Source organism: Mobula hypostoma, chromosome 4 (assembly GCF_963921235.1).
Source record: "Mobula hypostoma chromosome 4, sMobHyp1.1, whole genome shotgun sequence".
Lineage (NCBI taxonomy): Eukaryota > Metazoa > Chordata > Chondrichthyes > Myliobatiformes > Myliobatidae > Mobula > Mobula hypostoma.
In genome coordinates, this window is record NC_086100.1 from 117,354,942 (window position 1) to 117,369,213 (window position 14,272).

At 40.7% G+C, this 14,272-nt stretch overlaps 1 protein-coding gene across 2 annotated transcripts in view; it reads right to left on the reverse strand.

Annotated features, from left to right (window-relative positions):
• fstl5 (follistatin-like 5) overlaps window positions 1–14,272 on the reverse strand; it is a 792,341-nt gene that overhangs the window by 372,803 nt on the left and 405,266 nt on the right. For both annotated transcript variants that reach the window (XM_063045029.1, XM_063045028.1), the window contains exon 6: window positions 7,076–7,196. In XM_063045029.1, coding sequence (XP_062901099.1) covers window positions 7,076–7,196 — 121 coding nt within the window. The remainder of the gene's footprint in view (window positions 1–7,075; window positions 7,197–14,272) is intronic.

Genomic DNA, 14,272 nt, shown 5'->3' on the forward strand with positions numbered 1-14,272 from the left:
AATCACCCATGCATCAAATGCCCACCACGTCCAGAAAAAACACCAAGTGACGAAGGTCCTTCTATTTGATAAGTCCTTCGTTCCAGCTCCATAGCCTGACTCGCTCTCTCTGTCCTCCATTACATGTCGATGGCTCTATGCACACCAGTGGATTCCAGCGCAGCAGGCAGCTTTCAGCACCGGACTGTGTGTGTGTGTGTGCGCGCGCGCACGCGCGCTGCTTGAACTCCCTACCATGCACATCTCTCACCACGTCTGCATTACAGCCATTGATGGATGTTCTTTGGGGTTAGAGATGGTCAGAGTGTACTCATGGCCTGAGCACACGAGCGTCAGAGAACACTATGTATCCATCCAATTCCTCCTTATCGACTCACCCAACACTCCTCCCTTCTTGAGTTACTCCTGGCTCTTCACTCATGACTCACTTTGCCTGATCACTACTAAGTTGGGGATCCTCCTGTTGGACCACCTGCCTACAACATCGGGTGACCTCACGCCAGGTAAATCCGTGGAGGCAGAGGAAACTCTCAACCTCACCAAATGCCCAGAAGACTACCATCATCTTCAGTAAAAAGGATGTCTGCACCCTGCCGCCTCTCAGACCATCTGACTGTGCCATCAATTACCTCCTTACCACCCCTCCCTCAGGGTAATTTCTTCTGCCTCACCCCTCCGATGACCCAAGCCATGAATGACTGCATCACTGAAGCGCGACAGCATGGATTCATTCGACCATCCCAGTCCCCAGCCGGTGCAGGATTCTTCTTTGTCTAAAAGAAAGATGAGTGTCTTTGTCCTTGTACTGACTACCATGGACTCAACAAAATCACCATTAGGAATTGCTACTTCCTCCCCCTTGATGGACAATGCATTTGAGACACTCAATGAGGACCAGATCTTCACCAAACTGCATCTATAGAGTGCTTACAACCAGATCCACATCTGCCATGGGATTGAATGGAAAATGCCCACTACAAATACTTAATGATACCTTTCAGACTTTCCAACAGTCCAGGCATGCTGTAAGCCTTCAGTAGATCCTCCGAGTCATGCTAACAGTATGTATTCGTCTACCTTGATAACATCCTCACCTTCACCATGGACCCCTGAGATCACATCCGTCAACTCTATTCAGTCCTTCAGCAGCTCCTTGAAAACCAACTGTACTACTAGTTAGAAAAATGCAAGTTCCACATCCCAGTCATTTCCCCCCTGGGTTATGTCCTTTTACCCCAAGGCATAACCAAGGGACCAAGAGAATGTGTGCACCATGTTTGTATGGCCCGGACTGTGCCCCCTCAGAAATAGCTACAGCGCTTCTTGCGTTTCTCCAACATCTACTGCCGTTTCATCAGGAACTTCAGCCAAATCAATACTCCTCTCTCCTCCCTCGCCAAATCACCTACTTCATGGATAACCATGCCTGCTGCCACATACCGCACTTCTGAGAGCTCAAGATGCTTCACCACCGTTCCCATTCTCCACCATCCGAACCTGTCTGGACCTTTTATGGTAAAGGTGGACACATCCTCTCCCAGTAAGGGCCAGACTAGAAGACACCATCTTCTCACACAAGTTCATCTCACACAAGTTCAACTCACACAGCACCGTATGGAGTAGGAAACAGGGAGCTACTCATCATCAAATGGGCCTTGGGGGAATGGAGACATTGGCAGATGGGAAACACCGAGCCCTTCCTGATCTGAACTGACCACCAGAAACTTGTATACACAACAAACCTACCAACTCAATCACCATCAGGCTTGCTGGGCTCTCATCTTTTGCCATATCCCACAGACCTGGCTCCTAGAACACCAAGGTGGATGCCCTGTCACAATAGTTTGACCCAGCTGAAATGGAGATTGACCCTCTGCCCATCATCTCATCCCCCCCAGATCTTCACCCCAATCATCTGGGACTTTGAGAAACAGATCCACTTGCAGCATGATCCTGCTCCCCACAACACACCTACGTCCCAGTAGTCGTGCAATCTAAGACACTCCATTGGACTCTTTCCTCGCCCCTCTCTGGCCATTCAGGTGCTGGATTTTCTGTGATAATGGTTCTGGTGGCCCACCATGATCACAGATGTCTGTCAGTTCCGATTCCTCCAGCCAACAGCCCTCTGGGCTCCTGCGGCCAATGCCAGTCCCTTGATGCCTGTGGTCTCACAGCACCATGGTTTTCATCACGGGGCATACCACCTTCTGATGGGGCCAAGGTGACCATGACAGTGGTGGATTGGTCCTCCCAGGCGTCCACTTCATTGCTCTTACCACTACAGCAAAATTGTCTCTGGGTCTCTGTGTCTGGGACAGGCCTCCTCTACCTATTCTGACATCTTGTTGTAATTTGTAGCTTTTGTATATATATTGCACTGTACTGCTGTCGCAATACAACAAATTTCATGACAGTGATGTCAAACCTGATTCTAATTCTGAAATAGTAACTAATTTAGGGTTTAATATCTGTGGGCATCGATGCAAAAGAGGCTTAGAAAGGTTGAATTTTTAGGCTTATAAATTCAGGTGTGCTTTTTTAAGCAGGGGCAAGGTTTTGGGTACATTCCTGTGCCTGGATAGTAAAGTTCAATATTAAGCCCTTCGAATGAGATACAGAGGTCAAGTGCTGGAATCATAGACTGAGGGTTGCATGTTCAGGAATAGTGAGAAAGAGCTGACAGTCAGAATTTCAGAGTTCAGAGTGGCGACCAGTGATAAGAAAAAATAACAAAGAATTGTCATGTGGTGTGTGTTTTGAAGATGAAGGCTTAGATTGGTCCTTGTTTATGCCATTGGCCAATACCATTAAGCAAGATGTCTGTGGAGCCCAGGCTGAGAACCCCTGGTTTAGAACATTGGTGAAAGCAGGCAAGGCAGTAAAATGTTGATGAATGAGGTTGGAAGGAACATACTGCTTATGACTCCACATTATGATAAATATAAAGGAAAGGTACGTCGCATCTGGAGTTTCTCCGGTTAGCGGACGATTTCCCTCCACGCCTCTCTGACATAGGGGGAACCGCGTACGAGGCAAGTTACAGCAGTGGTTTGCCATTGCCTTCTGCCGGGTGGGTTTCCAAAGAGATTACCAGCTCGTAACCCAGCATGGATGGAAAGCGTGCAGGGGAGCCTGCTGGATTCGAACTCGGGATCTTTCATCCTGAAGTCTGGCACTGATGCCACTACGCCACCAGCCGGGTAAATATACATGAAATTATTACCAGGGACATTACAAAGAGTTTCAAGGTCTCAATTAGCCTATTCAGAACAATCTAAACTTGCAGCTGTGCTCATAAACAGGTAGTAACCCTTACTTGTATAGATAATGGCCTTATTATAATTTCAGGCATAGATTTTGGTGTTTTTCCCAATGAGCAGGAAGATGACCATTACAAAGTCTTAGTAGATTAAGTGGATCCAAGGAATCGATGCTGGAATAGAGGGAGTGGGGCAACAATCTTTCTGACAAACATGGACAAATGGAGGGATGTAATAGAATGTAGAATGTCCCAATGTCTACTGATTTCACAAGGAGAAATTCACAAGAAAAAAGCTTGATGTATTTTGAAATAATCTGTACCTTAGGATGAACGATGAAAGACAATTCAATTAGAGACAAGAAATAAAACTAATCTGATGAATGACAACTCTCTGTTCAATTCCATTCCCACATGTATAGATTATGAATTAAAATGAGTAAGAAATGCAAAATTATTAATGATTCTGATGAAATATTTTCTATTTGAAACATCAATGCTGTTTCTCTCTTCACACAGATGGTATGACCTGCTGAAAAAAAAATTAGCAAATTCTATGTTATTGCTATTTTCTAACATCTGTAGCACTTGTGTTTTCATTACCGAGGGATCACAAACCAATCCTCGTAAGGGATCAGAAATGGAGAGAGTGAGCGATTTCAAGTTGTTGAGTGTCAAAATTCCTGAGGACCTAACCTATATGCAACATATTGATACAACTATAAAGAAGAAAGACAGCAGCTCTATTTCATGAGTTCATGAAGAGTTTGGAGAGATTTGGTTTGTCAACTAAAATACTCAAAAACTTCAACAGACGTACCTTGGAAAGCATTCTGACTGGCTGCATCACAGTTTGGTATGGGCAGGGGAGGAGTGGAACTACTGCACAGGATTGAAGTAAGTTGCAGAAAGTTGCAAAATTAGTCAATTCCATCATGGACATTCGCCGGCTGGTGGCTTAGTGGCATCAGCGCTGGACTTCGGGGTGAGAGGTCCTGAGTTCGAATCCAGCCAGCTCCCGCTAAGAGCTAATGATCTCTTAAAAAAAAACTCACCCGGCAGAAGGCAATGACAAACCACTGCTGTAACTTGCCTCATACGCGATTTCCCAATATGTCAGAGTGGCGTGGAAGGAAATCATCCACTAACCGGAAATAATTCCTGATGCGACATACCTTTCCTTATCATGGCTACTAGCCTTGGCAGTTTTTTATTTCTGTTTTTTGCACAACTTTTTAAATTTAGTGATTATATATGTATTATAAAATAGTTGTATTTCAGTTTCTCTATATTCATCATGTACAGTTTTTCATTGTACTACTGCTGTAAAGTTAACAAATTTAATGACATATTCCAGCGATATTAAACCTGATTCTGATTGACTACGTAAAAGAGTACTACCTCTACATGATGAACAGCTGCATTTCTGGCAATGTAATACTTTTCAAACACTATAGTGTTACTCATTTCTCAAATCATGCTGTTCCATTTATGGAAACAATATTTCATCCTTGAATGGTATTGACTTTGGTATTGTAACTACAAAGAGATTCTGTAGCTAAGCAGATTTAGTTGACATATACATCACAGTAACCAAGGAGCCAATTCTACAGCAAGTTTCTAAGTCATTAATAACATGTTAAGTTGGGGTATGATTTTGTGAAAGTCTTTCAAATTCTGCTCAGTTCGCACCTTGCTTCATCTGTCCGTTGGAGATATTCAACCGCTGGAAATATTACCAATAAAAACCCAGAAATCTACTGGTACAAAACTGAATGATGAGGGAGAACTCGAGGATGATTGACCTCAATGTTTATGTCTGTGGTTTATTCCTGAATATAAAGGTGATTTAGCAAATTCACCTTCCAAAGATAAATCAATGCGCACCTTAATTTCCATTCCAGCTAAATCAAACAACAATGTAATTTAGCCGCACGGGTGAAATTCCAATCTAAAGCTGATCCTGATGTCAGGAAGTGATCAAGCTTGTGCTTCAATGATTTAGTGTGTGAGTATGGAAACTGTCAAGATGCTGTACCGCAGTAAAAACAAGCAGTACATTGGTATGAATTGAACGGCACCTTTGTTTGTTTGTTTGTTTGTGAATTTATTTATTTAGCGATACAGCATAGGCCCTTCGAGCCACACTGACCGAGCATCCCTAAAACCCCAACTAACCCTAGCCTAATCACGGGACAATTTACAATGACCAATTAACCTACCTGGTATGGCTTTGGACTGTAGGAGGAAACCAAAGCACCCGATTATGGCATAAAACCATAAGCACTCTACTGGCACCCAAACTACTGAGCAATCTTGCTTTACTAGATCAAGTACATGTTCCTGCAAGTACTGCACATAGTGCTCAGCCTAAAGGCTCCATTTGCCTGTGACGGTGCAGTCTCAAATTCTGCATAGAGTTCATCAGTGAGCTATCACAACTCTTTGCCATTCTGATATTCTAGTTTGGGGTACTTCTTCGTCCCTTTCCTTCACACTTTACATGGAAACATAGAAAACCTACAGCACAATACAGGCCCTTCGGCCCATGATGCTGTGTCGAACGTGTCCTTAGCTTCGAACTGCCTAGAGTTACCCATAGCCCTCTATTTTTCTAAGTTCCATGTATCCATCCAGGAGTCTCGTAAAAGACCCTATCGTTTCCACTTCCACCACCGCCGCCGGCAGTCCATTCCATGCACTCACCACTCTCTGTGTGAAAAACTTACTCCTGATATCTCCTCTGTACCTACTTCCAAGGACCTTCCAACTATGCCCTCTCATGCTAGCCATTTCAGCACTGGGAAAAAGCCTATGACTATCCACACGATCAATGCCTCTCATTATCTTATACACCTCTATCAGGTCACCTGCCACCCTCAGTCACTCCAAGGAGAAAAGGCCGAGTTCACTCAACGTATTCTCATAAGGCATGCTCCCCAATCCAGGCAACATCCTTGTAAATCTCCTCTGCACCCTTTCTATAGTTTCCACATCCTTCCTGTAGTGAGGGGACCAGAACTGAGCACAATACTCCAAGTGGGGTCCTATAAATTTGTAGCATTACCTCTCGGCTCTTAAACTCAATCCCATGGTTGATGAAGGCCAATGCACCGTATGCCTTCTTAACCACAGAGTCAACCTGCTTGGCAGCAGCTTTGAGTGACTTGTGCTTCCATTCAGAATTTTCTATTTGTTCACTTGAACCATCACTTCTTCATTTTGAAGTGCTTTCAAAATTGTTTCTAAACTCTAAAATGCTTTTAACCTTCCTAATGAGTAACTTCAGTATGAGCTGCTTTGCATAAAATGTCTATTTTTTAATTTTGGAATACAGCTCCTTAATGGGTGAAGGTTGTAACATTTTGTGACTTTTTTCATCTCACTGGCACTGAGAAAGCTTGGATGTGTCAAAACAAAATTTATAACTGATGCTGTAACTTTCCAGGAGACTAGTGTGTGATTTAGTTAAAAATGCTGAATTGGTCCTGTGTTATTAGTTCCTAGCACAAAGACAGAGAATTGTTATCATCACTGCTCTCCGCAGCTGAAATGTGCTAATTGAAAAGTGTTAATTGAGCTTTCTGATCCCTAACAGAATATTTGTTCATTGCAATTACATGTTGTACTTCGTATGAATAAAGTCACAAGTGCTGTTAATGGCTGAAGCAGAATGCACGCTCTTTGATCAAAGTGGAATGGAGAATTATCTCATACAATGGAACTTCACAAAAGTGGAATTATGCCACAGCAATGCATCCTGGTTATGAAACCAGCATTCAATTATACTAATTCAGATTATTTTAGACTTACGGAATGCTCTGTAAAATTCCTCTTGTGTCAGATGCTTGTCACTATTGTAATCATCATATTTCAGTAGATCAAATAATGAGCACTGAGAGAGATCCTTTCCAAGCCGATCCTGTTTAATTACCTGGAAAAAGGAAAACGCTGGAGTTATTACTGATCATCTTTCGAATCCCAAACTTTATACAATATTAAAATTGCAACAACTTTTCAGAAAAAAAATCAGCAGAAGAAATGCAAACCTATTGCAGTATTCAACGGGCAGAAGAGAAAGAGTAATTATGAATGCCAGATAAATGTCATTTAAAGGAGTGCCAATACATTAAAGAAGGCCCTGGGCCTGAAATGTCAACTATTTACTCACCTCCATAAATGCTGCCTGACCTGCTGAGTTCCTCCAGCACTTTGTGTGTGGTGTAATAAGAATACAGTAACTATTCAACCCTGTCAGCTTTCTGTATGATTTATTGATAGGCAATATCTAGCCTGTAGCACTACACATTAACTCTACGTTTTTAATGTTTGTATTATATATAAACCACATGCATTTTCACTAGTTTATTTTACCACATCTGTAAGTTTGTTTGTTTTGCAGTATCAATCAAATGTGTATTTTCATGTCCTTCTATCACTTTCAGACGTCATTACATTCTGTTACTTCCCTTTCTTGAAAGTGTTAAAGGCATATCTACATTATCAGGAAGCATCCAACAAATTCCATTTCTTTGTAAAGCTTTCATACTCGGTGATAAAATTGCAAGATGGTATAGTTCCTGGAGAACAAGCAGCAATATCCTCCTCACAAGTCAGTTCAATGACTGTGAGACGTGGAAGTCAGAGATGAGCTGGATTTCAGTGTTCAACTTTTGAACTCCAGCACTGGACTCAGTATTGCCCATGAGTGGAGCACCATCCTGGATTGTGGGAAGCTGTGTGCACTTCACAGGCAGTTCCTCAGTTTTACTTCAAGTCCGACTGGCATTGGCCTCGATTGAAAGGAAGGGACTGGTAAGTTTATTTTTGTCTGCTCTTTTGCTTTTAGTTAATTTCTACTTGTTCAAGTGATTTTCAGTGATTTTTTTTGAACATTTATACTATCTTAACATGTGTTTTAATCAATTTGAGCTAGTATTTTGGGTGGCGGTGTGGAGGTACATCTTCACCAAAGGAGGTGTAAGGTGCTCCTTCTCTCCACTAGCCTGCAGGTCACCACTGGGCAAGGTGTAGCACCTGCTTAGCCCTCCTGATCTGTATCATGTGAAGCCATGGGAGCAGGTGGTGGATGGTCATATGAGCGGCCAGTGCATCTCACAAGTCCTGGTTATGCAACCACTGATGCCAGACAATCTCTGAAGAGTATTGATAATGGAAAGGGTCACCCGTCCTGTAAAGACACTGCCCAGAAGAAGGCAATGGCAAACTACTTCTGCCAAGAATTTGCCAAGAATAATCATAGCCAATGACGATGATCGTTCACATCATATGACACCGCACGTAATGATGATAATGACGATATATTAAAATTAAAAACATTCCTTTCAAAACCAATGATGGGTCTTCAAGGCATTCTGAGTTTGAGGCCTCCACATAATGTCATTTGAAATGGGCCCAACCACAAATATCATATAGGAATATTTACACATGTCACTCAGAAACCTACAAAAACTTCTACTATTAGACTTTGGGGAGTTATCCACTTTTAAGCCTACTAAGACATTTGATACCTCCCTTTTTTTGTAATTTATTTTTTATTGAATTTCATCATCAAACAAACATTTCCATAAGATGTATTTCAGATACTGTACATATTTTTTTAATGATAACAAGTTCAGGAATTTCAACATCCTCTTTTGAATCTGCTTATTTCTTTAACCGGGGAATTATAGACCGGTTAGCCTAACGTCGGTGGTGGGGAAACTGCTGGAGTCAGTTATCAAGGATGTGATAACAGCACATTTGGAAAGCGGTGAAATGATCGGACAAAGTCAGCATGGATTTGTGAAAGGAAAATCATGTCTGACGAATCTCATAGAATATTTTGAGGATGTAACTAGTAGAGTGGATAGGGGAGAACCAGTGGATGTGGTATATTTGGATCTTCAAAAGGCTTTTGACAAGGTCCCACACAGGAGATTAGTGTGCAAACTTAAAGCACACGGTATTGGGGGTAAGGTATTGGTGTGGGTGGAGAATTGGTTAGCAGACAGGAAGCAAAGAGTGGGAATAAATGGGACCTTTTCAGAATGGCAGGCGGTGACTAGTGGGGTACCGCAAGGCTCAGTGCTGGGACCCCAGTTGTTTACAATATATATTAATGACTTGGATGAGGGAATTAAATGCAGCATCTCCAAGTTTGCGGATGACACGAAGCTGGGTGGCAGTGTTAGCAGTGAGGAGGATGCTAAGAGGATGCAGGGTGACTTGGATAGGTTGGGTGAGTGGGCAAACTCATGGCAGATGCAATTTAATGTGGATAAATGTGAAGTTATCCACTTTGGTGGCAAAAACAGGAAAACAGATTATTATCTGAATGGTGGCCGATTAGGAAAAGGGGAGGTGCAACGAGACCTGGGTGTCATTATACACCAGTCATTGAAAGTGGGCATGCAGGTACAGCAGGCGGTGAAAAAGGCCAATGGTATGCTGGCATTTATAGCGAGAGGATTCGAGTACAGGAGCAGGGAGGTACTACTGCAGTTGTACAAGGCCTTGGTGAGACCACACCTGGAGTATTGTGTGCAGTTTTGGTCCCCTAATCTGAGGAAAGACATCTTTGACATAGAGGGAGTACAAAGAAGGTTCACCAGATTGATTCATGGGATGGCAGGACTTTCATATGAAGAAAGACTAGATGAACTGGGCTTGTACTCGTTGGAAATTAGAAGATTGAGGGGGGATCTGATTGAAACGTATAAGATCCTAAAGGGATTGGACAGGCTCGATGCAGGAAGATTGTTCCCGATGTTGGGGAAGTCCAGAACGAGGGGTCACAGTTTGAGGATAGAGGGGAAGCCTTTTAGGACCGAGATTAGGAAAAACTTCTTCACACAGAGAGTGGTGAATCTGTGGAATTTTCTGCCACAGGAAACTGTTGAGGCCAGTTCATTGGCTATGTTTAAGAGGGAGTTAGATATGGCCCTTGTGGCTACAGGGGTCAGGGGGTATGGAGGGAAGGCTGGGGCGGGGTTCTGAGTTGGATGATCAGCCATGATCATAATAAATGGCGGTGCAGGCTCGAAGGGCTGAATGGCCTACTCCTGCACCTATTTTCTATGTTTCTATGTTTATCCTTGTCCAGAATGGATGGGACAGGCACAGCAATGAAAGTGAAAGGTTGGGGCTGGCCAGGTCTTATGAACTGGAGCAGATGGAGAAAATGGTGGAGTGCTCAGGAGAGAGCTAATGAGGATAGTGTTGAAATGGCTTGCAGCAGATTCCTTGTGCTGGACTGCTTGGGAAGTACCCATGCATATCTCCTTTAGTAGACACTGAAATGAGGACCTTTCACTGCTGATGGGTCTTAAGTGTGTGCAGGAAAATACGAGCACTACCATTGCATGAGTCCATGCTCCATTGCATATTAGCACATCAGATGATTAGAGTAATCCAAAGAACATTGTAGGCTTTGTACATCTGGCACTATATCCCTGATTTGCTTCCATGGATGACTTTTTCAGTAAAATTGAATCATGTGGCATGTATGATCCAATTTCAAGGACTGTTACAACTTTTTAATTTGGCTATCTCAGTTTAAGGTCAGAAAAGTGTTTTTGTCCAGTAGGATTTTTTTGAAACCTCGGGTCAAATAGAACAACATGCCCGATTCTATGTGCACCTTAATTATTAGTAAACAACTGGTAAGAAATTCTCCACACTAACATTTTGATAAAACATTATGAGGGTTTGAAACTGAAGTCATTGGAAAGAACTTACAGTAATAGAACAAAATACACAAAGAGAACTGCATTACATATTTAAAATGTACAGCTGATAATAACTTTTAAACCCACATTTTGCTGGAATGTTCATGCTAATAAATTTTATGTAATGAATGAATAAAAGTAATACAATATCTGAATTTGTGCCTTTGAGTTTCTCTCTAAAGATGCTGTTAATAATATGGTTTACTGACTTCACTTTTTGTTAATTATCTAAAACCATTGCTAATTACATGTGCATGATATTTACCTGCAACTCAACACTGTTTGCCTCAAGAAATTAGACTCACCAGTTTCACATATTTAAAAAGAAAAAAAAATGGAAATGAACATTATGAAAATTGTCACTAATATATTTAAACTCAAGTTGACAAGACTTTCACTTCAAAACTAATTATTTTCAAAAGCAGAAAAAAGACTATCAAGTAAAGATTTTTTAAACCAACAGCACAGAGGATTCAGAAGATTGGTTTCAATGGACAAATTCAAGTAAACCAAATGAGGATAGCATGTCTCTGAAGCATATCCAACATAAATCAGACAGCTTGAAAGTCCAGCAGATTCTCAGCATTTCCATTAAATTCACTCATTCATTCATGTGGAAGTTTTTTTAAAAATATGGATCAGAACAAAGAAATTGAATTAAGTTCTTCACAGAACCCTTCCTGGCTAATAGCATTCTAAAAGATAATTCTTATTAGAAAGTATATTTCGTGGTTGGAAGTTAGAAATTAACAAGAGAACTATTAAAGACATGATGAGGGATAACATGTGAGCAAACTGGGGTTTGTTAACAACCAGACTCTGCTTGTAGCATAGCTTATTTCTCACCTGTGCATTGTAAGCTTCAAAGATAACATCAAATTCAGCCTGATGAAATTCAACATTTCATCTAAAAACTGGGAAGACATTGCACTCAATAGGTACTGCAAACCTGGAGGACCTAACCAGTAAATACAGCCACCATTTCCTCTAGCCCACGCTGCTCCAGAATATTTGGATCCTAATCGGCATTTTCAGCCACCTGAAGACCCACCAATGGACAATCCCTTAGGAGAACATCATACTGGACTCGAGTGATTGCATTATACCATTGTAAGCTTAGGTGATCATATCCAAAATGCAGTACATATTATATAAGGAACATAAAGCAGTGCGATGAAAGGTAAAAAAAGTCAAACATCATAATTCAAAGGAAGTCAAAAGAACCCTAGGCCAAAATTAAAGTTCAGGTCAAGAGAAGGTGAGTTTTTAAACCTCAGTTCTGTGGAAAAGAGTAAACAGTCAATATTTCTGGCCGAGATCCTGATGTCCTGATGAAGGTTCTCGGCCTGAAACATCAAAGGTTTACTCTCTTCCATAGATGCTGTCTGGTCTGCTGAGTTCCTCCAGTATTTTGTGTGTGTTGCATATCCCTCTATTCTTTTCCTTATTTGCTTGCCCTGCCTCCCTTTTAAGATAGTTTAGGGTGTTAATGTCTATATCATCAGTTGTGAGGCTAGTGGCAATTAATTATGCTTTTTCTCTCAAGTGCCACTCCTGATTTGAAATGATTTGCTTCTTGTGAAGTTCTGTAAAAAAAAATCAGCTGTATATTTGAGGTCCATGAAGTCAGAGAATGTTAACATAATCTCCACTGATATTAGTGTTGGTGCAAACAACCTGAATCTTTCAATAACTCCTGTTTGCACTTGCATTAATTGTCCTTGTTCAGTAATAATCTAAATAATTTCAGAGCTGACTCAGCTTTGGCTGCCAACTGATACTGATATGTGCATGGCTGTAGCTCAAACTTCTGAAATATGCAGGTCAAAATCATTGACGGATGACAATTACAGTCCCCACAGTAATGTTATGTGGTTAGCCTTTCACAAGCATTGAATCATGCATCTTCCTTTAAACTCACCAAGAAAGAATACACTAGGGGTTCCCAACCTGGGGTCCATGGAGCCCTTGGTAAATAGTAGGGGTCCATGGCATAAAAATGTTTGGGATCCCCTAGAACAGACAGAGGGAATGAAGCAGGTAGTTGTGTGGATTCAGCTTGTTTATTGAACCATGGATAGAAGTTCTGTCAGCAATTTAAATACAAGTATAACATGAGAGAAACTTACTGAATTGCCTGCATCATCAACCATAAAGCCAGATTAAAGTCTGGTTTTAATTAGAATTAAGGCTTTTAAAATTGATTCCTATACTACTGGTAAATGGTTAGCATTATTTTCCCATTACATACATATGGTTAGCATGCTTGATGTAAGTGGAAGTTCTGCTAAGATTCAACATTAGAATGGAAGTCTTTACTAAATGGTCGCCAATGTTGTTGTCTTTAATTGGTCAGATCAACGCTGTCAAGATGATGATTTTACCTAAGTTTCTATATTTATTTCAAGCATTGCCAGTTTTTATCCCGAAATCCGTTTTTGATAATGTTGATTCAAAAATGTCTTCATACATATGGCAGAATAAAAATCATAGACTTCGTAAAAGATACTTACAAAAGCCCAAAAAGGAGGATGGTTTAGCATTGCCAAACTTTAGATTTTATTACTGGGTAATTAATATTTGTTATTTAAAATTCTGGACATGGAATTTGGACACAGTTTCAAGTCTACAATGGGTTAATCTTGAATGTAAATCTGTTTCAGGGTTTTCATGGGGTCTATTTTAGGGACCCCGCTCCCTTTGATTTTTCTAAATTGGATAAACAAATGGAAAACCCAATAGTTAAATGCACTCTTTGAATATAGTTCCAGTTTCGAAAATTTTTTGGATTGAATCAATTTATTTTAGCAAGCCCTATTTTAACCAATTTTCTTTTTCAACCCTCTTTTTTGGACCAAGCCTATCTAGTCTAGAAAACAAAAGGTATAATACGATTTTCTGATTTATTTTTGGATAATTGTTTCATGTCTTTTGAACAATTATCTAATAAATATAATTTGCCTAGATCCCATTTCTTTAGATACTTACAGATTAGAAACTTTTTAAATACTGTTCTTATTACCTTTCCGATTTCATATTCATTGGATATAATGGAAAGAATTCTAGATTGAAATCCTTTTCAGAAAGATTCAATAGCAATTATTTATAATATGATTATGAAAATGAATCCAAATGTATTGAATACAATTAAGAACAACTGGGAAAGGGACTTAAGCTTACTTTACCTACAGAGAAATGGCAAACATTTTTTCAATTTATTAATTCTTCCTCTATATGCGCTAAACATGCTTTGATACAGTTTAAAGTTGTACACAGGGCT